The sequence below is a fragment of the Dendrobates tinctorius genome, unplaced genomic scaffold, assembly GCF_039654945.1.
Source record: "Dendrobates tinctorius isolate UK_male_01 unplaced genomic scaffold, ASM3965494v1 ptg000007l, whole genome shotgun sequence".
NCBI lineage: Eukaryota > Metazoa > Chordata > Amphibia > Anura > Dendrobatidae > Dendrobates > Dendrobates tinctorius.
In genome coordinates, this window is record NW_027361675.1 from 661,539 (window position 1) to 689,481 (window position 27,943).

At 44.6% G+C, this 27,943-nt stretch overlaps 2 protein-coding genes across 2 annotated transcripts in view; one reads left to right on the plus strand and one right to left on the minus strand.

Moving 5' to 3' along the window:
- Nucleotides 1–14,314: 14,314 nt before the first annotated feature.
- IMP3 (IMP U3 small nucleolar ribonucleoprotein 3) lies at nt 14,315–15,052 on the minus strand. The gene has a single exon (XM_073571779.1). The coding sequence runs from the start codon at nt 14,956–14,958 to the stop codon at nt 14,410–14,412; it is 549 nt and encodes a 182-aa protein (XP_073427880.1). The 5' UTR covers nt 14,959–15,052; the 3' UTR covers nt 14,315–14,409.
- A 195-nt stretch (nt 15,053–15,247) lies between these two features.
- PEF1 (penta-EF-hand domain containing 1) overlaps nt 15,248–27,943 on the plus strand; it is a 31,361-nt gene continuing 18,665 nt past the window's right edge. Inside the window, exon 1 of the mRNA XM_073571783.1 lies at nt 15,248–15,396. Coding sequence (XP_073427884.1) covers nt 15,373–15,396 — 24 coding nt within the window. The 5' untranslated portion in view covers nt 15,248–15,372. The remainder of the gene's footprint in view (nt 15,397–27,943) is intronic.

Below are 27,943 nucleotides of genomic sequence, written 5' to 3' on the forward strand. Positions count from 1 at the left end.
CATAGACTGTAATGCATTGTTTCGACGCATTCCTTCCACAAGAGGCCGCATGGGTATGGCTGCGGCAAATTGCCGCCTCCAAAATGGCAACATGTTGCGTTAGCCGAGCCCCGCCGCAGAAGCCGAAAAGACGCATGCGTAGTCAAATGCGGCCGAAAGCATACGAATGCATGTACCTGCGTCCACAACGTTAAAGATAGGACAACATGATGCATGCGCATGTTTACGACTGAAACGCTGCAGACACAACCGCAAATGTGAAACCGGCCTAACAAAGTATGTAAATGGAAACCTAGTATTTGGTGATATTCATGAGTTATAGACTTTAGACAATTTCCCTTTTGCAAAGGAATGTAATGAGTTGAATGTGCATCGTCTGCAGTGGGTGGATACATAGACCAAGATATATACAGTGCCTCACGAAAGTATTCGGCTCCCTGGAACTTTCCAACCTTTTCCCACATATCATGCTTCAAACATAAAGATACCAAATGTAAATTTTTGGTGAAGAATCAACAACAAGAGGGGCACAATTGTGAAGTTGAACAAAATTTATTGGTTATTTTAAATTTTTGTGGAAATTCAAAAACTGAAAAGTGGGGCATGCAATATTATTTGTGTCATGATCCAGTTTGGATCTGACAGTTTAAATTCACAAAGTGAACTTTTTTTCCTTTGGCTTGGTGCCAAAGTGGGTTGATTGCTCCCGGTGGCCATTAGAATTATTGCACTTGGTGTCGTTTGTTCTAAGTTGCCCCGGTGGTGGTTAGCAGTAGTGCACTTTAGTTTCTTTGATTTAATGTGCACTTAATTACAAATCAGGTGTTAGGCTCTGTAAAAGAGAGTCAGGTGATGGATCCGGGTGGAGGAGAAGATGCACGCAGGTGGTGGCTCTGTTGCTAGATGCGTACGCAACAGAGCAAAGCTAAGTGGTGTTTCCCCTGTTGTGTCATCTTTCCTCATGTGTGTTTTAGTGCAGTGATGGGATTAGTTTCCGCACCGACCAATTCTCTAGTGAGGGTTTAGGTCAGGGCGAGCTAGGGTTTTTAGGTTCCTGTGCGCGCCCGATGCGGAACCGGCATAGGGAACGTTAGGAGTGCAGGGACACTGGCTCAGGGGAGCTCAGGAGGTCTCCACTTCCCTATTCCCTATCACAGGGGCCACCATTGTTAATGTTTCCCAGGTTTCCCTCATTGTTTAAATTCACCTTACTGGAGGCGGGGTTTCCAGACTTGTATATACGTGTAATGTCTAAATTCGCCAGTTGGAGGTGGCGTATCCAGCTGCACGTTTTATTATTTAAATTCACCCCACTGGAGGTGGTGTATCCAGGGTCACGTGTGTTATGGGTTCGCCGTGCGGTAACCACTGCGTCCAGACACACGTGACCATGACAATTTGGCCCCTTTAACTTAATACTTTGTTGTGCCACCTTTTGCTGCGATTACAACTGCAAGTCACTTGGGGTATGTCTCTATCAGTTTTGTACATTGAGAGAATGAAATTCTTGCCCATTCTTCCTTGGCAAACAGCTCGCGCTCAGTGAGGTTTGATGGAGATCGTTTGTGAACAGCAGTTTTCAGCTCTTTCCACAGATTCTCGATTGGATTCAGGTCTGGACTTTGACTTGGCTATTCTAACACCTGGATACGTTTATTTGTGAACCATTCCATTGTAGATTTTGCTTCATGTTTGGATTCATTGTCTTGTTGGAAGACAAATCTCCATCCCAGTCTCAGATCTTTTGCAGACTCCAACAGGTTTTCTTCAAGAATGGTCCTGTATTTGGCTCCATCCATCTTCCCTGTCCCTGCTAAAGAAAAGCAGGCCCAAACCATGATGTTGCCACCACCATCTTTGACAGTGGGGATGGTGTGTTCAGGGTGATGAGCAGTGCTGCCTTTACGCCAAACATATTGTTTGGCATTGTTGCCAAAAAGTTTGATTTTGGTTTCATCTGACCAGAGCACCTTCTTCCACTTGTTGCAAACTTTAAACACTTTTTATGGATATCTTTGAGAAATGGCTTTCTTCTTGCCACTCTTCCATAAAGGCCAGATTTGTGCAGTGTACAACTGATTGTTGCCCTATGGACAGACTGTCCGACCTCAGCTGTAGATCTCTGCAGTTCATCCAGAGTGATCATGGGCCTCTTGGCTGCATCTCTGATCAGTCTTCTCCTTGTTTGAGATGAAAGTTTGGAGGGACGGCCGGGTCTTAGTAGATTTGCAGTGGTATGATACTCTTTCCATTTCAATATGATCGCTTGCACAGTGCTCCTTGGGATGTTTAAAGTTTTGGAAATCATTTTGTATCCAAATCCAGCTTTAAACTTCTCCACAACAGTATCACGGACCTGCCTGTTGTGTTCCTTGGTCTTCATGATGCTCTCTGTGCTTCAAACAGAACCCTGAGACTATCACAGAGCAGGCGCATTTATACAGAGACTTGATTACACACAGGTAGATTATATTTATCATCATTAGTCATTTAGGACAATATTGGATCATTCAGCGATCCACAATGAACTTCTGTAGTGAGTTTGCTGCACTGAAAGTAAAGGAGCCGAATAATATTGCACACCCCACTTTTCAGTTTTTGAATTTCCACAAAAATTTTAAATAACCAATAAATGTTGTTCAACTTCACAATTGTGTCCCACTTGTTGTTGATTCTTCACCAAAAATGTACATTTGGTATCTTTACGTTTGAAGTATGATATGTGGGAAAAGGTTGAAAAGTTCCAGGGGGCCGAATACTTTCGGTAGGCACTGTAGTTATCTTGGTCAATGAATCTATAAATATATAACCATGTCTCCTGCTGTGTTTGTCGTCTCTGTGTTTACCCTATTATTTAAACTTGTCTACATTTCTGTATTAATAAAATTATATTTATAATATGCATTTGGCCATTTACTTTATTTTTAGCTTTTTTAGATACAGACTGAAAAAATGGTAGAATAAAATAAAAGATCTACAAAGGCTAAGATCAAAACACTAAAAAAAAAGTGATTAGAGGAAAAAAAGTGACTGTGGCGACAGAGTTAATAGGCCTAGAACACATACTGTACATACTGACCATCTGTTTTAAGATCATCAACTTGCTCGAAGGCCAATTTTTATGCAATTTTGGCTGGTTGTCTGGAAGAGTTTTTCTGTTACCGCATGTTAGGGAAGCTAGTTTGTCTGGTGAAAATGAACTACTGTATGTAAAAAATAGATGTAATTCTTAAATTGTTAATGCAGTATATTTGTTAATCCCATTAAAGCAAAGCTAAAAGTTTACTTGTGAATCACAACTTAATGGCTTTGATTCAAATCCCTTACACTGATATACAAAGGAGAAATTATGAAAACTCTGCCACTGTATAAATTACATCAGTATTTTAAAGTTGAGTCTCCAAGTGTCTAGACGCTCACTGCAGAAACCGCTAATTGTAAAGTAAATTAATGTCATATGTGTGATAAGAGAAAAGGACCCGAGAAATGTGGTGTTAGCTCTGAAGCGTTAGCTGCAACTAAGCAAATGACCACAGGGTGGCACTATCACCTCCCAGTCAGAGAACGAGATGTCAAAAAGTCAGTAAAACTGTATATACGCACCCTCTACTGCAGTAACAAGAACCACTAAAGCAACAGGTTCCTAATCATCAATTATTCAATCCAAAACCCATTATAAGCATTTCTACACATTTCACAATCATATTTTTGTTTTTAAGAAAGCGTCACTAATGAGGTTGACCACAACTAGACAAACCTGATAAAGTGTCCTTGATAAAAAAACAAATAAACAAGCAAAACACATACCTCTTACACGGGAGCCTGTCTTGCGATAATGGCGCTTTGTCTCCCGGTTGTTACATGACATTGTTGTGCAAGCGATTGATGGCAGCCCTCAGTATTCCGCAGTTTTTTTCTCTTCTATGAGTGAATACTGAAAAGCGGGCCGCCGTAAAGACCCAATACCCACATAGAACAATGCCGGGAAGTTAGTGTGTCTTTTTATTTTGCGTATGTACAGTAGTAGACAATCCATTTAAGCAGGTAACAACCAAGCGCCATCAATTTACAGCGCTTAGTCCTGAGTAAGCGTCCTGAGCCCAAACCCAGCACCACTGTGAATTTACAGAATGGGGATAAAGCTCCAGCTATCTAGTAGGAGTATGTCAGGTTTCCATTTGTCAGATAATGCAGGGAAACCTGGGGAGAAAACAGAAGCGATTTATTAACGCTTCTGTCTTCTCTATTGCTGGTTCCATAGCCCTCAGTGAACACTATGCAGGAAACAAACACCTGCCGATTAGGGATAATAATCATAATACATTTTATTTCTATAGCGCCGACATATTCCGCAGCACTTTACATTTCACAGGGGACTTGTACAGACAATAGACATTACAGCATAACAATAATCGCATAGATCATAACAGATACCAAGAGGAATGAGGGCCCTACTCGCAAGCTTACAGTCTATGAGGAAAAAGGAAGAGACGAAAGGTGGGTGGTAACAGTTGCCCTGATTGTATGGACCAGCCATAATGTTAAGTGTGTAACAGTACAGACACAGAGGGCTAATGGATGCATAAAGCATGTGGGAACATGATGCGGGGAACCTGGTTATGGTAAAAACTTTTGGCTGTGCCTCACAGGGATAGATTAGGTTAATGTGTTGAGGCGGTAGGCCAGTCTGAATAAATGAGTTTTCAGGGCACGCTTAAAACCTCAGGTCATCAGCAGAACGGAAGGCGCGGGTAGGATGGTATACTGAAACAAGGGAGGAGATGTAGGGTGGTGCTGAGCCATGAAGAGCTTTGTGGGTGAGGGTAATAAGTTTGTACTGGATTCTGGAGTGGATGGGTAGCCAGTGTAATGACTGGCACAAGGTAAAGGCATCGGTGTAACGATTGGCGAAGAATATGATCCTGGCAGCAGCATTCAAGACAGATTGGAGAGGGGAGAGTTTGGTAAGAGGGAGACCGATTAGAAGAGAGTTACAATAGTCAAGATGAGAATGAATAAGAGAAACAGTAAGAGTTTTTGCGGAGTCAAAAGAAAAGGTCGAATTCTAGAAATGTTTTTGAGGTGCAGATAACAAGAGCGAGCCAGTGATTGTATGTGGGGGACAAAGGAAAGCTCGGAGTCAAGTATGACCCCAAGACAGCGGGCATGTTGCTGGGGAGTAATAGTGGAACCACACACAGAAATGTCAATGTCGGGTATAGGTACAATGTCGGGAGGAAACACAAGGAGTTCAGTCTTTGACAGGTTCAGTTTCAGATATAGTGAGGACATGATGTTAGACACAGCGTTTAGACAATCGATGGTGTTTTCTAGAAAGGCAGGCGAGATGTCAGGAGAGGAAGCATATAATTGGGTGTCATCAGCATAGAGATGGTACTGGAAACCAAATCTACTGATTGTTTGACCAATAGGGGCAGTGTACAAAGAGAAGAGGAGGGGGCCTAGGACTGATCCTTGAGGAACCTCAACAGTAAGGGGAAGATGAGAGGAGGAGGAGGAGGAGGAGCCAGCAAAAGATACAGTAAAGGAGTGGTCAGAGAGATAGGAGGAGAACCAGGAGAGAACGGTGTCCTTGAGGCCAATGGAACGGAGCATAGTGAGGAGGTGCTGATGATCCACAGTGTCGAATGCTGCAGAGAGATCCAAGAGAATTAGCATGGAGTAATGACCATTTGATTTAGCTGTTAGTAGATCATTAGAGACTTTAGTGAGGGCAGTTTCAGTAGAGTGTAAAGAGCGGAAACCGGATTGGAGAGGGTCAAGAAGAGAGTTATCAAAGAGATAGCGGATAAGACGGGAGTGGACCAGGTGTACCAGGAGTTTAGAGATGAAGGGAAGATTAGAGACAGGTCTATAGTTAGCAGCACAGTTTTGGTCGAGGGATGGTTTTTTAAGTAGTGGATGTATGATGGCATGCTTAAATGAGGGAAAGATACCAGAAGAGAGAGAGAGGTTAAATACTATAGTTAGGCGAGTGGTGACAGCAGGGGAAAGGGACTGGAGGAGATGTGATGGAAATGGGTCACTGGTGCAAGTGGTTAGGCGAGAAGATGCAAGGAGCCTGCTTACTTCTTCTTCTGTGACTGGTTCAAAATCAGAGAGTGAGCTAGATGCAGTGGGGGAGGGAGGACAGTGCATTGTATGAGGTGATCGGGAGATAATTTCCTGTCGGATCTGGTTAATTTTTTCTTTGAAGTAACTGGCCAGATCGTCAACTTGAAGCTCTGTGGTTGGGGCCTGTACTCTTGGGTTGAGTAGAGAATGAAAAGTGTCAAAGAGACGTTTAGGGTTATTGGACAATGAGGTGAAGAGGGTGTTGAAATAGGTTTGTTTTGAGAGGTGAAGGGCAGTGTTGTATGTTCGAAGCATAAACTTATAATGGATGAAATCTTCGGGTAGGTTGGATTTTCTCCACAGACGTTCGGCGCACCTGGAGCACCGCTGCAGGAAACGTGTTTGCAGGGTGTGCCAGGGTTGTCGCCATCTGTGTTGTGGTGTTCTATGTATAGGAGGTGCAAATTCATCCAGGGCACTTTGAAGTGTTTCATTGTAATGCTTCAATGCAGAATCAGGACATGAGAGGGAAGAGATAGGGGCCAATGAAGACTGCAAGTTCTTCATAAGTTTCTGGGTGTTAATGGCCTGTATGTTTCTATAAATATGGACAGTGGGGGTGACCTGAGCAGCCTGGCAGTTCTTGATAGAGAATGAAAGAAGGTTGTGGTCAGAGAGCGGGAGAGGGGAGTTTGCAAAATCATCCACTGCAGCCGAGAGAAGACCAAGTCGAGGGAGTTTAGGGATGAGCGAATGTGCTCAGGGATACTCTGATATCACTTGAGTGTCTTTTTTATGGTCTTAAATCAGAGAGTCATGTCACAAAAAATAGTTAACATTTCCCATGTCTACTTTACATCAGTAAAATTTGAAACTTTTTTGGTTTAAAGTTGACCAGCGATTTCTCATTTTTACAATAGAATTTGCAAAAACCATTTTTTTAGGACCACCTGACATTTGAAGTCACTTTTGAGGTGTCTAAATGACAGAAAATACCCAAAATTGACTCCATTCTACAAACTGAACCCAAGGTGCTTAAAACCAGATTCAAGAAGTTTATTAACCATTCAGGTGCTTCACAGGAATTAATGGAAAAAAAATTAATCATTTAACTTTTTTTTCGCAAAAATTTTCCTTTAGACCCAATTTTTTTTTTTAACTTTCACCACAGTAACAGGAAAAAATGGATACCAAAATTTGTTGTGCAATTTCTCCTGAACATGCAGATACCCTATATGTTGGGGAAAACCACAGGGCTTGGAAGGGATGGAGCGCCAAGGGTCTTCATGGCCGTGAGGTCCTTTAAGGAAGCGCAAGAGCTGACATGCCTCCTCACTCCCAATTTTATCATGCAAAAAAACAAGCTGCCATAAAGCTGCGGCAGTGGAAAAATAGAAATATTATAGCTCTCGGAATAAAGAGATACAAAAATAATGTAATTACTCTGTCTATAAAATAGTTTTTGTGTAAAAGCGCCAAGACAGTATAAATGTATCGTTTGACGAAAAGAATAAAGCTGCCTTTTCAATTTTACCCCACATGGAAAGGTATAAAGAAAAAAACAAAACAATTCCTGAATTTCTGCATTTTGTTCATTCTGACTACCAAAAATCAGAATAGAAAGTGATCAAAACAAGTCATGTGCTCAAAAATGGTACCATATAAAAACGTCAACTCGTCCTGCAAAAAAAATAAGCCCTCACATGACTGTTGGCCGAAATATGGAAAAATTATAGCTATCAAAATATGATGGAAAAAAAGTTTTTGCAAGAAAAGCGTCTTTTAGTGTGTGCCAGCAGCCACAGAAAAACCTGATATAAAACTGGTATCACTGTAATCGTACCAACCCGAAGAATAAAGTCATCTAATCACATATCACGAGGAAAGGTGTAAAAAAATAACCAATTCTTCACCTACTGTTGATTTGTTCATTCTGCCTCCTAGAGATCGCAGTAAAGCTCAGCTCACGTTTATCCTGCGCTATGCACTTACACTGAGGTTTCCATGTAAATCTGACATACGTGATTCAGATGGAACCCCCAGCAGAAGATTCCCTATAATGAGGCAGATGGAGGCAGTTTAGACGCCATAGAATCTGTGATCCGATAGTGTACGTCTTTAGGTGTGCAAAAAAAAAAGCATGGTCGACCACAGTTTTGTGCACTTCTGAAAAGGACACCGCTGAACAGAAGCCAGACAGAGTCCAGAGTAACTCTACTGCCTCATTACAGTGAATGGATCCCTCAAGGGTTTCATCTGTCACGTCACTGAGATTTAGATGGTAACCTTAAAGTAAGTGCTCAGCTAAGAGCTCTGGATAAATGTGACCCTAAATGTTATGTAAAATGTTCCCAATAAAAGCTTCAACTCAATACACAAAAAAAGCAAGTTCCCCTCAGGTCTGTCATCTGTCTCATTGGAAATATAGGGGGTTCAAAGTTACTGGTAGTACAAAACCTTTGGAAATGCAAAATTGCTCCTTGCCCTCCGAAAGAATTCCAGCAATTCTGAGCTCCTAAATTAAGTGCCCCCTTCTGAGCCGCCCAAAAGTGTGTCTAAACCACATTTAGCGTCCATGTTTGGCATTTCCGTAGTGAGGAGAGCCTGCCTAATTTATGGGTGCGTGTCACTAGAAAGTACTGGTCACTACAATGGCAGTTTGCAATTTTTACTCAGCAACAGTCACTACTACTTGTTCCTGGAAAACACCCATAGAGTCAAAATCGTCACTACACCTGTAGATAAATTTCCAAAATGCAGTCACTTGATGGGGGAATTCTGCTTTTCTAGTACTTAGGGGCTTTGCATATGGAGTCCTAAAACTATTCTAGGAAAATCTGTGCTCCAGGAGGCAAATAGCGCTCCATCCCTCCCGAGTCTCTCCGTATGGCTAGGTAGTACTGTACAGCCACATATGGGGTATTGCCATATTCAGAAATTGTGGGACAAATTTTGGTGCCATTTTTACCCATTTCACCGTATAAAATGTAAAATCTGGGGCTAACACAATCTTGGTGGTAAAAATGTAATTATTTTTTTTCACTACCCATTGGTATAAAATTCTGTGACACACCTGTGGTGTCAATATGATCACTGCACCACTAGTTTGTAAAATAGGGTCCTTATTGAGGTTCTGCAGATCTGGCAAGGCAATTTAGGGATTCTACCAATGTGACATGGCACAAACAAACCAGCCTAGCAAAAATGTGAAATCCAATATGGTGCTCCTTCCCTTCTGAGCTTTGCACTGTGCCTCAAAAGTAGTTTTTGACCACATATGGGGTATCCGCATACTCAGGAGAAATTGGACAACAATTTGCATGGTGAAATTTCTCCTTTGACTCTTATAAAAATGCAAAATTTGGGGCTAACAAAAACATTTTTGTGAGAAAAAAAAAAAAGGCACTGCAAATGTTATCAGTGGTGGGGGTGGGGTTATACAATGAATGACACATCCATGAATTCAGGGTCTCCATCTCTTTTACTTCATCCAGTGACTGCAAACACTTTTTAGCCCGAATTTATGCGCTAAGAACCTTCGCTTTTTTTGTAACTACATTTTGCTGAGGGACAATGCAGCTAGAAGTAGTTATTCCCATTGACACTATATGTCTGGGCATTCACAGAGTGCTGCTGCGCTTTTTTTATACATATTTTGCAGTCGCTACAGCTTGCACCTATTCACACTTAGGAGGTGCTGGTCAGGTTGTTCTGGATAATAAAGTTGTCAGGTCATATTTACTACACAATAAACCTTGTTAATACAATACCCCCTGCCCATAGTTTCACAGCACTTGAATTTTTTTATTACCCAGTATATGGAACGGTAATATGAACTTAAAACTACAACTCGGAAAATAGGCCCTCAAATGACTATGTCGAAAGTTTCTGGGTCCTGGAAGAAGACACAGAAAATTACACAGTCGGGATGAGGTTATAGTCGGGTGGAGGGGGTACACAGACTTTATTCTGACCCTGTTTTAGCTCGGCCTCTGATGGGGGTCATTTGACTACTGGTAGGACTACCGATCAGCTTTTATTAGCACTGATAGTGGCTGAATGTAAACGATGAAAGCCGCTGAATAGCAGAGTTCTGTGTAAAGTGCTGATGCCGAGTACTGTACATTAACTCCTTCTCAGAAACATAAGCTGATGTACAATACTTGGCAGCTACGCATTCAATAGAGCTGTGATGTTTAGCTCCATTGTATGTCTGCATCTAGCCTCCGATGGAGCTGATCGGTGGGGGCTCTGAGTGTCAGACACCGATCAATTTGGTATGACTAAGGGAATATAAGAGGGTGATGTAGGCTATGTGCACACAATGTCTTTTTAAGTATATTGTCTGCAATACACCTGAAAGAGAGCAGCAAAAAATGAGCACAATACAGAGCAATATAAAAATGACATGTTTCGTCTTACGTTTTAACCACTTCAATGTTGTAAATTGTGATTCGGTTAAAAATAAAAAAGTAAACTTTATTCTCTGGGTGCTCTTTATAGTTGAAAGCAAAAATCAAAGACACTGGAGGCAGAGCCACCGCAAATAAATGATAGCCGCCTTAGATAAAAAAAGCCACTAGCTTTAACAGAAATAGTTTCTCCTAGGAAGACCTCAGCAGTTCTACCATTGGAATTAAGTCGCCGTGTGCACATACTCCTATTATAAAGCGCAGAGGATTTCTAACCTTAGTTTTTCTGCTACAAAAAAGGGATGAGAAGGGCAGTTACCCATCTAATCACCATTTGTGCACACAGGTCATTTCTAAAATTTACACCTCACAGAGGCAATGGAGTTACTCACTCCAAATCCCAGGCTTTATATGAGCTCATCACAGTGAAACAGATTATTGCTTGAGGAAGACATCTCACCGGTGACACACTAGTCTCTTCCATATTTCAGATGAACTCTATGTAAAGTGCTGCGGAATATCATGGCGCTATATAAGCAAAGCATAATTACTCACCAAGTGTATGCATGCGCAATAAAAAATATATTTCTCACTGCAGTGGGTTTTTTTTCCAAACAAAAGGTCTGACATTTTGAACTAAAGCCCCCGTTACACACTGCGATTTCGCTAGCAATATCGCTGTAAAGTCACCGATATTGTGACGTTGCAGCGATATTACTAGCGATATAGCTGCATGTGATACTTACCTCCGACCGGCTCCCCCGCTGATTATCGTTGGTCGCGCGAGAAGGTCCTGGATCATTTCTCGTCGGCCACTTCCTGTTGCGCCGACGAGCGACGCATGGAGCCGGGCGGGAGGACGTCAGGATCGCCGCGTCTGACAGGTAAGTAGCGACCCACGACCCCCGCTATGTCGCTAGTGAGATCTGCCTGTTTGGCAGCTCACTAGCGACCACTTAGCGATGTACCAGCGAACCTGACTGCGTCATATCGTTGTCGGATCGCTGGTGCATCGCTAAGTGTAACGGTACCCTAAACATCACGTGTGCTTTCTGGATTTGCTAATAAGAAAACAACACATACTTTTTATACTGGGTGCGGAGTTTTGCATTTATTACTTGTCCAGATGTTCGGTGCTGAATGCAGATACTAAACAAAGTATGCAGATTTTTTTTTTTTTTTTACTTAAAGGGGTTGTCTGGCCTTATGCTACACGTATGCAGTCCCTTTATGTGACTGTCGACTGCGAGGCTGAAGTTGGTTTCTTATTCGGCAATTATTTCTTTTGTTTTTTTATAGGTTTAAGAACAAAAAATAAACATCACAATAATAACAGAATGCAGCGATGTGCATACACTTAAAAACAGCTAAAAAAAAACAAACAAACTATAAAACTGGCACAAAAATCAGAATCAAAGTGGGCACCAAAGGGCGTTAACGAAAGGGTTAAATGACTTTGGTGGACTGATATTACAATGCAAACATATAGAACAAGGAGACCCACATCAAAACCAGGCCTCAAGCCTGGCCCAAATGGGATCAGGGCATCAGACTTGGCAAAGTGGGCAGTCGATTTTGGCCATTCGAATGAGTAACTGATATTTTTAAGGGGTTAAATGACTTTGGGCCACTGATCTCACACTAGTACATAGTGATGCCCTGCATCAAACCCAGGTCCCTCCAGCCTGGCCCAAATGGGTTCTGGGCATCAGAACTGGCATCAAAGTGGGCAAACAGCCAATTTTCACAGATTTGAATAATTATGTTTTTAAAAGGTTAAATGACAGCCACTGATCTCACACTAAAAATACTCACCTGCTTATTCTTAGGTGTGTTAGTGGCCCAAAGTCATTTAACCCCTTAAAAACATCACTTATTCAAATCCGTGAAAATCGGCTGTTTGCCCACTTTGATGCCAGTTCTGATGCCCAGAACCCATTTGGGTAAGGCTGAAGAGACATGATTTTGATGTCAGGTTCCCTGTTCTATATGCCTGCACTGTGAGGTCAGTGGCCCAAAGACATTTAACCCTTTCATTAATGCCATTAATGCTCTTTGCTGCCCACTTTGATGCCCATTTTTGTGCCAGTTTTATAGGGCTTTTTAGCTGTTTTTAAATGTATTCACATCAGGGCACTTCGCTGCATTGTGTGTTATTATTGTGATGCTTATTTTTTTGTTGTTAAAGCAATAAAAAACAAAAGAAAAAAATACCGAATAAGAAACCAACTTCAGCTCCGAATAACAAACTGGCTGAATAAGAAACCATCTTCAGCCTCTTCTGTAGACTTGTGAATCTTTTTAATCCTTGATTTGCATACATGTGGTCACGTGCCAGCTAGATGTGTGCAACCTCGCTCAATGCAAGTGTATTGAAGAAGGTCGGACATATAGTCAGAATGTGGCCCAAAGTATGCATATCACATACCTGTACACTAGGGTGACCGCAAAAAATCGATGTCGGAATTTTGTCCGTCTGGACCCCACAAAACGATTCCCCTTTCCAGATATTGAGATAGCCAAAATTTGAGCTAGATCAAACGACGTTAACCCGTGCCTCTCGTCGCTCAAAGTTTGAAAAAATCCAAATTGGGGTACCATCAGAGCACGCTAGGGTTGTAAATCCAAAAGTTAGGAAAGAAAAATTAAAAGAGGTAGGAAGTAACCGACTTTAACGACCTTCTGACAAAAGATGAAGAACAAAAGCAATATGTCCTGCAAGTTGTAAGCAAATGCCGAGCATTATATTCTGACGTTTCAAAAACTACTTTAACAAAAGCTCTAGAATAGATTAGATAACTATGTAAAATTATCAACTCATGTAGGTTAGCGTGCTCTGATGGTTCATCTGTGCTACTGAGCAATTTATTAGCCATTAACAACTTTTCATTGTCTGTAATGGTGGGATCAAAAAACGATAATCCCACCAACTCTGCATTCAAATACCACAAATGGTTCGAAAATTTGGTCAGGGCTATTTCTGCAATGTTGTTGTCACATTCTTTATAGTCTAACAGACTATGCAAAATACCTAAATCTTAAAATACCTCAATTTGGATTTTTTCAAACTTTGAGCGACGAGCGGCACAGGTTAATGTCGTTTGATCGAGCTCAAATTTTGGCTCTCTCAATATCTGGAAAGGGGAATCGTTTTGTGGGGTCCAGACGAACAAGATTCTGACATTTTTTTCCCCCCCATATGAGATCCGGTCACCCTACTGTACACTCCCCGTGTCGGATGTGAGGAGTAACAAGTCTGTAATCACATATAATGACTGCAGACTTGAAGCTTATGGCCAAACAACCACTTTAAAGGGTTTGTCCAGGCTTAAAATATGGAGCAAAAACAAGTCAGTGGGGGTCAGACACATGAATCGCCACTAATCCTTTGTCTACATCCAGCCAGAGCTACAATGAACACAACTGTAACACCACCGCTACATTCACGGAGTAATGGCCGTTGCTTAGAACCTTAGCTCCTATTTATTTCAGTCCAAGGCCAATAGGCGTCTGCCATTATCTACCAAGGAAGCCCTGTCCCCAGTGATCCATCATCGGGTTATGACTGGGGCTTCTGCAGTGGGTGCCCCATGATCAGCATATATGAAAGCTATCCAATCCGGATAGCCCGTCATTTGTGACTAGCCACCATAGAGGAGCTGCAATTGCAGCAGGGCCCTGGAGCCTTGAAGGCATTTCACCTATATAAGGCCAATGCTATTAAAGTCCTGTAATAGCAGGGGGCCATGTTGCATTGAGGCCCACAATCTTCAGGTTAGGGCACTGCCACCTTATACTTCCCCTGTCCATAAATACAAATGTCCATATACTGTGAAAGTAAGCCCTTTATTACCACTCTATGTAGCCGCACAAGTCCACAATGAAAGAACATGGCGCTCACATTACGCGTCACGTGACCGACCTACGCGGCCAGAAAATCGTCCATCTCCTCGTTGTAGTCCATCACGTGCTTCTTGATCTTGGACGAGTCCACCCACGTGATGAAGTCCTCCATATTCCGGGTGACCAGGTAAGCGGGATCCGTGACCACCTCAGCCCCCACACGGATGTGACCCTGCTCGATGAATGTGATGGCGGTCTTCAGGTTCTGGGCCATGCGCAGCTTCACCACGATGGAGGGCAGGCGCCTCCTGCAGAAGGACGAGGCGGACACGTTGTCACACAGCTGCAGGTTCTGCTTGGTGGGGATCAGGCCCATCTGGTAGAGCTTCTCCAGTAGTCTGGCAGTGCTCTGCGCCCGGAACGCGTCCTTCTCGTCCAGGTCTTTGATTTTGTGCACCAGCGCCCGGACAGCCCTGCTCAGCTTGTTGTAGGCGGTGTAGTCCTCCCGCCGGTCCAGGTGGTATTTCCTCAGCACCTTCACCTCGTGCACGTTGTTGTCCACCTCCCAATTAATGAAGTCCACCTTCTTCAGCAGCTTCTGCTCATGGTACTTCAGCTTGCGGACCATGGTGCCGGTGTGCGTGGTGCTCAGGAGCAGGAAATGGATTCTGCGGCTACTACACGTGTGAGCACTGAGCAGGGCTCCGACCAATCAGCGCTTACGCCGTACAGTCCACAATGCTTTGCGCGTCACGTTCCATATTTCACCACTAGAGAGCGCTGAGTTAGTGAGGTTTTGTCTCCTATGGGAAACATGTAAACACCGGATCGACGCCATTTTTTTGAGGACCACATTTTGCTTATACGCTTTGTTTGTGACCCTAAGAAAATGGCGCCTGAATAAGAGACAAAAGTAGAACTAGCTTTAGCTCCCCTTACTGAACGGTTACTATTGGGCGTGACGTGCCGCTTATGTCACTTCCTGACCGAACTTTGACAGCAGAACTCGGTTGTATCGGGGCTGCACACCGGGAGGGGGATCATGACGAGCTATCCGTACGGCCAGGTGAGGAGGGGCTGCCATCCATGGAGAGAGATCAGTGAGTGGGAACGGCTGGTCACGGGTGTGTGAGTCACAGGCACTGATGGGGTGAGAGCAGCACATAGGAGAGTGTGGGGAGTGACAGACACAGGGAGGCCATGACTGCTGAGCAGAGCTCCCTCCACTATGGGATGTGTGAGCTATCAGTGCCCTGGACACACTCCACCATCCTCCACTTATGGGGTCTGTAGTGGTTCTGTGCACAGTGTGTATTAATGTGGCAGATGCTGCAGGTCTGACTGTGACATCGGATCCTAAATATGGCCACGTTGTCTGCAGAGTGGGTGTGGACTGATGTGCAGGACCAGGTCCATAATCTGTGTCCGTCGGATGGGAGTCCTGAGCACTGCCTTCTGCCGCTTGGCATCGGTGCTCTTCTTTTGATTAATCAGCCTGAAACATCTCAGGACGGCTAATCGAAAGAAGAACTGCCGATGCTGGCACTCGAAGGGTATTTGTCAGGGCTCCCATACAGCAACCCCAGGTTACTGACCTGGCCGATGATCAGGTCCTGATTTGCACCGCCTCTACGTAACGTACGTTCACTTTTGATCACTTTTTTTTACAGTTTATAGATCTATATGTAAATACTTTTCTGGCCAAAAATGACAAAAGTATTTTAGGATTGATTCCTTTATTGGTTACCCAGAAGTATGTTTGCAAGCTTTCAGGGCTCAGAGGCTCCTTCTTCAGGCAGGATTACTAATTACTAGACAAGAGCACAACATGTAATAGATATTACAATAGGACATTTGTACATAGGGTGGAAGGGGCGATGCTTCCTAAAGATAAGCCAAGGGTATCAAATTATGGAATGTTAACAAAAACTAATTTAATTTCCTTGGCTTTTCTTTAGGAATCATCACCCCATCCACTCTATCTGTCATGTGCCCACTGCTGTTAACCTGTTAAATTCCACTGTCAATCTCAGCGGCATTTAACACGCACTGGCAGCTGGACACGTCTTTCCAGGCGCCAGTCGGCGCACCGTTAACGTAATCGTGGCGTGCCAATGGTTTTTCTGCTAATGACTCCCGTACCTGTCGTTATGATCCTCCTGTGAAAGCCAGCTCGCTCGTGGTTGGCGTTTATAGGACATCGTGTTTTTTTTCTCTGTACATAGCAGGTATCTAATAACGGCAACAAGAGCCAAATTTCATGAAGGGGTGTTAAGATGGATAATGATTTGATAACTATACCAGGGGAGCTATGTCTGTTATACTCTTCGGTGAGCCAGAACGCATATGAATTCCCATTCTGGCAGACTTAAGTCACTTCGTGTTACAAGAAGATCCATTCATTAGAACACTTAACTTGGGCCCTGTAGAGTAGTCCGATCTAATGTCACAAGGCTGTAGATACTCGGCAGAAGAGTGGGTGTGTTGACGTGGTGGTTTGTTTTCCTATAACCACTATCAGTATGGTTAATACTGACCTGTACAGGTGAAACAATGAAGGTGACGCAGCGCCACACCCTTCAGTACTATGTCACCTCTTTCTTCAGGTTAGATGGAGGTTCTAGAGGTAAGATCATGAAGCAATGGTATATCCTAGCAACATATGTCTCCACTTTGAGACAGCAATGCCCCTTGAGCAAAGGCAAAGCCAATATACGAGAGGTCTCCTTGGTATAAAAAAAAAACACAAGTGATTCTACGTCTCCTTGGTGATTTTTTTGTTTTTTCATTCTCCCACTCTATATTATTCCCTTGTGTTACCATCTTCATGGGAGCAAGAGCGGCACCTGCCAGAACATGGAAACTAAGACCCAGAAATTATTTTTATTTCTTCACTATGTTAGTACAGGGCCTCCAAGATAAAAAATATCAGTAGAAAGCTCAGCATGATCTCCCACTCACCAGAGCTAGTTACATGACATCCCCCCAAAGTAGGGATCTCTGGGGGGTCTCCCTGTGTGCTTTCTCTAGACCATGACACCTCCAGTGTGTGATCTAACTGGAAGTTCTTTGGAAAGTGAAGATCGTTCTTGATTATGACATCCTGATTTTCATCATTACATTGCACATCGGATTGCACATTTTTAAGAAATTAGATGTGCATGTCCCTTGCCGAAGAGCTACAATAACAGACTTCCTGCTTTGTAGCGGCCATTAACATGGATTGACTTTAAAACCGAGTCAGAGAACAGGTCTTGTGTGCTACATTTTTCTAACTGTCCTTTCAGGGAGTATTCTGCACATTTGTTGATGTCCTATCCTTACAAAAGGTTTGCGTTTAACCCCTGGCTTCCCCTGCATTTTATCAGGGCATTCACAGAAATGGCCTCAACTGAACGACTAGACACAGCTGTAGCCCTATGTTTGCATATGCCACATTCCTTAGAGGGGTCTTCTCACAAAGCACATATTAATTACTAATCTTTGAATAATAATCATTTTACAATTGAATGTTTAAATAAAATGTTCCTGTGCTGAGATAATCTTATAATTGTGCCCCTGCTGTGTACTGTGTAATGGCTGTGTCTGACCGTACAAGAACATGGTCTTATCATACCACAGCTCCTGGGCAGGGGAGGAAGCAAAAGAGAGTCTACAGACAGGACAGCATGGGATCACAGGTTAATTAATTTGCCAAATGCTCCATCATTTTTGTTTTGGTCATATTTGTTTATGCAGTTCAGCTCTGCACCCACAGAAACTTTTCAGTATAAGGTCACGACACACGGTCAGTATTTAGTCAGTATTTTACCTCAGTATTTGTAAGGCAAAACCAGGAGTGGGTGATAAATCCAGAAGTGGTGACGTGTTTCTATTAGACTTTTCCTCTGTTCCACTCCTGGTATTGGCTTACAAATACTGAGGTAAAAAACTCACCAAATACTGAACGTTTGAATTTGGCCTAAAGCTGAGTGTTGGATCAAACTTGGCATTGGAAGTCTATGGGTCTGTGAACAAATCGGACAGCACTTGGATGCCATCTGTGTGCTGTCTGTTTTTAACTGACAGGAGGTGGGAAGCTTTTTTTTCTCTCATCAGTGGAAAAACTGAGGAAACTGTGGCTAAACCCTAATGACGCTCGGATGAAAATCACTGTTCGATCCGTTTTTCTCAGGAATGTTTAGTATTTGGTCAGTATTTTACCTCAGAATTTGTAAGCCAAAACCCAGAGTGGGGGATAAATCCAGAAGTGGCGACGTGTTTCTATTATACTTTTCCTCTGATTGTTCCACTCCTGGTTTTGGCTTACAAATACTGAGGTAAAAAACTGACCAAATACTGACCGTGTGAACGTGGCCTTATTGGGAGAATATGGTGTAGAATGCAGCTTGGGCGGTGGAGGCGGTGGACACTTCTGTTTGGCAGCTTTGCCTCCCTTCACCTTCTGCTTTCAGCTCATCCTGATAGAAGATAAGATGAAGTAATACAGCAGTGCCGCCTCCTCACCTCCACTATGTGCACCCTTTAGCAGTAAAATGTATTTTGATCCCCACTGACTCCTCTCGTTTCCATTTCTTCTTCCTCCTTGTCATCCCTTTTGCACTAAACTATAATATCATCAGTCCCCATGCCTCCTGTACAGCGATGGTGTTTTTTTCCCTCTGTTCCCCATTTCCAGTAGGAGAGGAAAGGGTTATGGGGTTGTCCACCTTTTGTGGGCACATTTTTTTTTCTTAAATGCATGGAATTCGGGCTGAAAAAAAAAAAAACGTTTTTGCGATTTGGTTTCATTACAAAAAAATTGCACCATTATCCTCCTATAACCGCTGTATTACACTGTGTATTGCTCACTGCAGAATGAGGGCAAATCAGTCCGTATATATGTTACTGTAGCCTTTACTGCAATCAGCGTGTCCTCTTTGTGGCACCAAAAACACACTTCTTTTTTTTTTCACTTAAGGTTCCCAATGCCAGCTTGTCTTCTTCCCATAGTGCATCCTGGCATTTCTTTCCCTTGTAACCAATGCAGATGGACCCGGATACCCACATGATGATACAGGCGTGATATGTCTGACTTGGCCATCTCCACTTCTGATGTGCAAGTGCAAATTATATTTATTAATTTCCAGTCAGCAGGGGGAAAGGCAGGCCCGTGGGGTTGGGGCCAGACTATGGCACCATTTTCAGGTGACTGCACCCTCTGACACACATGCAGCTTAATTGTATTGTGATGCAGAGAACCAATGGCTGCCGGCCCCACCATAGCTATACAGGCCACCTACCCAATAGGAGTCTGACAGCTGATGTTAATGTGAGGATGAAATGACGTAGATTACGGTGTTGGAGAAGAGTGCTAAGATGACAGGATGGGGGACTTTATTATAGAATAGAGTTCAAGGTGGGTGACATTGGTACATGATGGGGGCCAGGACACGGGACATTATTACAGGATGGAGTCAGAACAAAGGATATTATTACTGCACGGTCATCATTGTTTCAGGAGTGGGCTAGGATATGAGACCATATTATAGTATTGGGGACATTATTATAAGATGGAGGTCGCGGTGTGTGACATTATTAAAAGATAGAGGACGTTATTATACGGACCTGTACATCGGACTAACATGCTCTAGGGGCCCACGTCCAAATTTTGCACCTGGGCCCATAGGACTCTAGTTATTTCACTTAGTTTTCTACATATTCTACAGTGCTAATTGTACAGAGTTTATCATCATTCACATCATGTCCTCCTACAAGGAACAGTTACAGGATTTGTTATTGTTTAGCTTGCAGAAAAGAAGACTGAGAGGAGACCTAATAGCTGTCTACAAATATCTAAAGGGCTGTCACATTGTAGAAGGATCATCTTTATTCTCATTTGCACAAGGAAAGACTAATAGCAATGGGATGAAACAATGGGAGGAGACACAGATTAGATATCAGAAATTTTTTTTTGCCAGTTAGAGTGATCAATGAGTGGAATAGGCTGCCGCGAGAAGTGGTGAGTTCTCCTTCATTAGAAGTCTTCAAACAGAGGCTGGACAGACATCTGTATGGGATGATTTAGTGAATCCTGCTTTGAGCAGGGGATTGGACCAGATGACCCAGGAGGTCCTTTCCAACTCTACCATTCTATGATTCTATGACATCAGTCTCTAGCCCCATTTGGGCCCAAAATGTGAGAGAAACTCAAAAGAACGCACATAAACACAGGGCAAACTTCCAAACTCAAGGCATATGTGTCATGGTATGCCTAGGTTACTTTAGGCAAAAACCCCGGGACCCCAGCGATGTCCCTCAGACTAGGGGAACCCTGTCTGTCCCTCTACCCAGGGTTTACACTGAAGGTGTGCCTGCCTGAGCCTCCACCCTGTCCCTGTCTCCTGTCCAGCCCTAAGCTGAACCCACCTCCCTCCACCCAGTGAGGGGACCAGACACCAGACCCCACAAATACGTATGGACAGGGGTAAAAGAAACACCACACAGTTAATACACAAGGGAATACAATAATGTGCAAGGGCAATCAAATATATATATAACAGATTGGAGAAAGAACCACTGAGAGATATACTGCACCAGATATCAGACGCTCCAACACCACCACTGCTGACCGGTATTGCTAGCACTAGGCTAAAGCTATAGTCGGCGACGCCCATAGTCAGGACGAACTATTTAAAGACCAAGGGCGTGGCCCAGCCCTCAGCCAGCATGACAACCTGGTTAACCCTATCTCGACTGGAACAGAATACCCAACAGGGTATTACCGCTGTCTGCCAGACACCCTGGTGTGAACAGTGTCCGACATGACAATATGTTTATATTCAAAACTAGCACCCCACCATGTAAGGCACGAGTGCTGACCACTGTGCAGCTTTTAACAATAAATAAGGGCCAGCTTGGGCACTGTGACTGGTCGGTGACTACACTGCCCTACACACTACAAGCTGTGATGCAGTGTATATTCTGGCACCTTTCGCAGCCAGAATAAATTATCACAGCAGTTTGTACTACAATATCTATTCTGTAAACCTGGAGCAGATGGGCTGACTTTCCGTTTACATATGCATCAGTGAGGCTTGGGTGGCCATGGTCCCATTGGTGAGCCTTGGGTGGCCATGGTCCCATTGGTGAGCCTTGGGTGGCCATGGTCCCATTGGTGAGCCTTGGGTGGCCATGGTCCCATTGGTGAGCCTTGGGTGGCCATGGTCCCATCGGTGAGCCTTGGGTGGCCATGGTCCCATCGGTGAGCCTTGGGTGGCCATGGTCCCATCGGTGAGCCTTGGGTGGCCATGGTCCCATCGGTGAGCCTTGGGTGGCCATGGTCCCATCGGTGAGCCTTGGGTGGCCATGGTCCCATCGGTGAGCCTTGGGTGGCCATGGTCCCATCGGTGAGCCTTGGGTGGCCATGGTCCCATCGGTGAGCCTTGGGTGGCCATGGTCCCATCGGTGAGCCTTGGGTGGCCATGGTCCCATCGGTGAGCCTTGGGTGGCCATGGTCCCATCGGTGAGCCTTGGGTGGCCATGGTCCCATCGGTGAGCCTTGGGTGGCCATGGTCCCATCGGTGAGCCTTGGGTGGCCATGGTCCCATCGGTGAGCCTTGGGTGGCCATGGTCCCATCAGTGAGCCTTGGGTGGCCATGGTCCCATCGGTGAGCCTTGGGTGGCCATGGTCCCATCGGTGAGCCTTGGGTGGCCATGGTCCCATCGGTGAGCCTTGGGTGGCCATGGTCCCATCGGTGAGCCTTGGGTGGCCATGGTCCCATCGGTGAGCCTTGGGTGGCCATGGTCCCATCGGTGAGCCTTGGGTGGCCTTGGTCCCATCGGTGAGCCTTGGGTGGCCATGGTCCCATCGGTGAGCCTTGGCTGGCCATGGTCCCATCGGTGAGCCTTGGCTGGCCATGGTCCCATCGGTGAGCCTTGGCTGGCCATGGTCCCATCGGTGAGCCTTGGCTGGCCATGGTCCATCACTGATGCAATGGTTATCCTTTCTTTGTCCTCTTTAAGGCGTTAGTAACCACTGCGTAACCGGAGCACTCCAAAATGCCTTCCATTCAGATAATTCCCTGACACAAATGTCTGATCATCACAGTTCGGACAAGTTTGGACTCTTCTTTAAGGCTGTGTACCCACGTAAGCGTTTTTTAAGCGTTTTTACTGGCAAAAATGCTTAAAAAAGGCTTACAAGAAGCATCCCATTCATTTTAATGAATTCCTCACTTTTTGTGCATATTGATGCGTTTTTTTTCCACGAAAAAAACGCATCGCGGTAAAAAAAAGCGCAGCATGCTCATTAATTTCACGGAAAAATCTGCATTTCTAACTATATTCTATGAGCAGGAAGATGCTCCTGTAAAAAAACGCATAAAAAAACACGCGTTTTTCCTGGGAAGGAGTCCGTTTTTTTCTACATACGTGGGTACATAGCCTAAAGGGTAACTTCACTTTTTTTTTTTGCATATTGTTGTCCAGCAGTGAAAAGTAAACAGAAATGTAAATGCCTTTAATGTGAAATTATTATGTTGCTTTGGTTACAAATTCCTGCTCCTCGTGCTGCTCGTATCCTCCTTATTCAGGTGTAATCCAGCTCCCCTCTGCTGTTACTGGGGTAAAGCTGTACACGGTGTTCTCTACTGCATCACTGAATAAGGCTACTTTCACACATCAGGTTTTCGGCGTCAGGCGCGATCCGGCGTCACGCCGGATCCGGCAAATGTTTCGTAAAACCGGATGTGACGGATCCGGTTTTCTGGCGGATCCGTCTTTTTCTGGACAGACAAAACCGGATCCGTCTCATCCGGTTCATCCGTTTTTCTATCCGTTTTTCGACGGATTACGCCGGATCCGGTTTTTAAAATTGACCCTTGTGGCCTTCCGAACGGGATTGGCTACTGGAAAACTATATATAGCATGTTCCTACAGCCCTTCTTTGACAGGTTGTAGAGGAGAAAGTGCAGGTTGGAGAGAAGAGCAAGTTACTGGCGAAGATGGATGTTGTCATTGGAAATATTTTGAAGAATTTGGTGGATTTTACAGCGGAGGCAAATCGTTTGAGGGTGATTGTTCTGGAGAAGGAGAGAGCGAGACAGCAGCGCATCAGGCATCGTAGACGACGTTTGTGGATCCACCCCATCACAGCCAAGAGAATGACGCGTGGGGTCTATTCTACACTATGCATGGACCTTCGACGAAACCCGGATAAATTTTTTTGGATATGTTAGGATGAAAATGGAGAATTTTGATTACTTGGTGGAGCGCATTGCACACCTCATAAGAAAAGCGGACACCTATTGCCGCTTCTCTGTTTCACCCGCAGAGCGTCTGATGGTGACTTTAAGGTAAGCCACATTTATTGGATATGATCGCATCAGAGCACACTTTCACTGCAATCTTGTTGGTGGTAATTTGTATCTCCAAGTGTTATAGGTCAGTTTTGGTATGTAATGCTGTGATTTAAAACTAATTTATTGTTTTTTAATTCCCCACAGATTTCTTGCAACTGGAGAATCCCTTTCGTCACTGCATTTCCAGTACAGACTCGGGATTTCCACCATATCTGGAATTGTGAAGTACACATGTCGTGCACTGTGGGACTCCTTAGCTGAAGAGTTTTTACCAGAACCCACAACAGAGAGGTGGATTGAAATTGCTGACAAGTTACAACAGATATGTCAGTTTCCAAACTGCTTGGGCGCTGTGGACGGGAAACATATCCGCATTGTAAAGCCAGCTGGATCGGGATCGGAATATTTCAATTACAAGAAATATTTTTCAATTGTCCTCATGGCCATCGCTGACGCGGAATACAAATTTATTGCGGTTGATATTGGGGCCTATGGCCGCTCCAATGACTCTCAAGTTTTCAAACTGTCTGCCATGGGGCGTAAACTGTATGGAAACACCTTCCAGTTCCCACCACCTAGACCGCTGCCGCAAACATCTGGTCCACCTATTCCATTTGTCTGTGTAGGGGATGAAGCCTTCCAGCTGTCAGAACACCTTTTGAAACCGTACTCTAGCAGAGGATTGACAAGACCAAAACGCATTTTTAATTACCGCCTCACAAGAGCAGGAAGAATGGTTGAATGTACCTTTGGTATTCTGACAGCCAAATGGCGGGTCCTATTGACTGCGATCAACCTCAAGACAGAAACTGTGGACGAGGTGATCAAAGCGTGCGTGGTACTCCACAATTTTGTTATCTGCAAGGAACCCATTTCCATTGAGGACACCTCTGAAGAAACCACCTTGCAAGATTACCATGACATTACCACTAGAAGTTCTGTGACGGTTTCAGTAATGAGGGACAATTTTGCACTATACTTTGTCACCTCAAGGCAGAGTACACTGGCAGGATGACAGAGTGTGAAAGATTTGTGCCCTAACCAAACTTGTGTACCTTCTGTACCAACAGTATATACCTTTGCCAACCAAAGTTGGCTATCTTGTCATGGTCTCTATTTTTAGCTTTAGGCCACAGGTGTGTACCTGGTTGTGTTTTATGCAAAGTATTTCACCTTTTAACAAAAGTTGTGTACATTGTTAGGAAATCACCAACAATAAACACAACTTTTTAGGTGAAATACTTTGCTTCAAACACAATCAGGAACACAACTGTGGCAAAAAGCTAAAATTTACCCACAGTTATATACCTACACTCACTGGCCACTTTATTAGGTACACCTGTCCAACTGTGTGTTAAGACTTAATTTCTAATCAGCCAATCACATGGCGGCAACTCAGTGCATTTAGGCATGTAGACATGGTCAAGACAATCTCCTGCAGTTCAAACCGAGCATCAGTATGGGGAAGAAAGGTGATTTGAGTGCCTTTGAACGTGGCATGATTGTTGGTGCCAGAAGGGCTGGTCTGAGTATTTCAGAAACTGCTGATCTACTGGGATTTTCACGCACAACCATCTCTAGGGTTTACAGAGAATGGTCCGAAAAAGAAAAAAAATCCAGTGAGCGGCAGTTCTGTGGCCGGAAATGCCTTGTTGATGCCAGAGGTCAGAGGAGAATGGGCAGACTGGTTCGAGCTGATAGAAAGGCAACAGTGACTCAAATTGCCACCCGTTACAACCAAGGTAGGCAGAAGAGCATCTCTGAACGCACAGTGCGTCGAACTTTGAGGCAGATGGGCTACAGCAGCAGAAGACCACACTGGGTACCACTCCTCTCAGCTAAGAACAGGAAACTGAGGCTACAATTTGCACAAGCTCATCGAAATTGGACAGTAGAAGATTGGAAAAACGTTGCCTGGTCTGATGAGTCTCGATTTCTGCTGCGACATTCGGATGGTAGGGTCAGAATTTGGCGTAAACAACATGAAAGCATGGATCCATCCTGCCTTGTATCAACGGTTCAGGCTGGTGGTGGTGGTGTCATGGTGTGGGGAATTTTTTCTTGGCACTCTTTATTTTTTCTTGGCACTCTTTGGGCCCCTTGGTACCAATTGAGCATCGTTGCAACGCCACAGCCTACCTGAGTATTGTTGCTGACCATGTCCATCCCTTTATGACCACAATGTACCCAACATCTGATGGCTACTTTCAGCAGGATAATGCGCCATGTCATAAAGCTCGATTCATCTCAGATTGGTTTCTTGAACATGACAATGAGTTCACTGTACTCAAATGGCCTCCTCAGTCACCAGATCTCAATCCAATAGAGCATCTTTGGGATGTGGTGGAACGGGAGATTCGCATCAGGGATGTGCAGCCGACAAATCTGCGCCAACTGTGTGATGCCATCATGTCAATATGGTCCAAAATCTCTGAGGAATGCTTCCAGCACCTTGTTGAATCTCTGCCACGAAGAATTGAGGCAGTTCTGAAGGCAAAAGGGGGTCCAACCCCTTACTAGCATGGTGTACCTAATAAAGTGGCCAGTGAGTGTAGTTTTGAATACCATTTCACCTTTTAAATACCCTGTATTTAACCTTTTTCGCCGCAGAAAGAAATGACAGACAACCAGTGTAAAATAATTTAACTTTTATTGAAAAATGTTTTTTTTAGTAAACTTTTTTAAAATTTTAATAAACTTGTTTAATAAAACTTTGAAACTATAAAACTGAAACCATAAAACTGGTCATTTTTATTTAAATACACACATTATAAATCTGTGTAGTGTGTGGTGGAAATACTGCTGTAGGGGCTGCGGGACACTTCGACACTGGGAGTGTGGAGAGAGGACTGGGATCGTGGTGGGGAAGGAAAAGTTAGAGGTGAAGGTGTGGAAAAAACTACAGAATGGGTGGACATGTGGGAAGCAGAAGAGGTGGTGGGTGGTGGAGTGGAGGGTTGGGCAGGGACTGTAGGAGCAGATGATGTTGATGGCAAGTTGTATGGGGAAGGAGTTTGGTACGGGGCAGGTTGCTGGAAGTGGGGAGATGTCTGGTACGGGGCAGGTTGCTGGAAGTGGGGAGATGTCTGGTACGGGGCAGGTTGCTGGAAGTGGGGAGATGTCTGGTACTGGGGAGGTTGCTGGTACTGGGGAGTTTGCAGGTACTGTGGAGGTTGCTGGTACTGGGGAGGTTGCTGGTACTGGGGAGGTTGCTGGTGCTGGGGAGGTTGCTGGTGCTGGGGAGGTTGCTGGTGCTGGGGAGGTTGCTGGTGCTGGGGAGGTTGCTGGTGCTGGGGAGGTTGCTGGTGCTGGGGAGGTGGATGGTGCTGGGGAGGTGGATGGTGCTGGGGAGGTGGATGGTATGTAATAGGAGGGGGAGGATGGAAAGTGGCTGGAGGTGGATGGTATGTAATAGGAGGGGGAGGATGGAAAGTGGCTGGAGGGGGTGTAGATGTAATAGGAGGGGGAAGATGGAAAGTGGCTGGAGGGGGTGCAGGTGGAGGAACTACTGTGGTGGGAGGAGGAGGAGGTTGGGAGGTAACTTGCTGGAGAGCAGCGTGGCATGAATGCATTACATGCATCTGCTGGGCAGGAGAGAGCGTTTCCATGCGCTCCACAACAGACCTGAAAAAGGTGTGGTTTGGCGAAGATCTTGCTTCTGAATGCATGGTTTGCAGAAGTGTCTTCACCTCCAGAATGCTGGAGTTGATCTGCTGATAGCCTGCGGAGATTTGCTCTGACAAGACTTTTAGACAGTTCTGGAAAGATGCATTCAGATGCAAGAACTCTGGCGCATAAGTCTTTTCCTGACCCCTCTGCCGCTGCCGCCCAGTACCCGCAGGTGTACTAGAGGTGGCAGGGGCAGAAGGGTGGGGTAAAGGGAAAGCGATCTCCTCACCAGCAGCTTCATGTAATGTAGGCGGCCACGATGCTCCTGTGCTGGTGGATGGGACAGATGGGTCGAATGTGTGGGAAGGTGCAGATGTACCGGGGCGGTCGAAGTGTCCCTCGGTGCCGGTCTCCTCAGGGATCGGCTCAGAAGGGTCCAATCGTGCCGGCTCCCGAGTGCTGCTCACCGTGCTGTGGAATAAAGAGAAAAAAAAACAATTAAAATACTGACATAGTATGGCCCTGGCTGAAAAAAAAATTTACATATAACATTTTTTTTCACATGTGGTGTGTAATATTTACCTTCTGGTGACCATTGTTTCCCGGAGGAACGACAGGGCTTCTGCGTACTTGTACTTGCTCCTGCGTCCTCCAGATCCACTC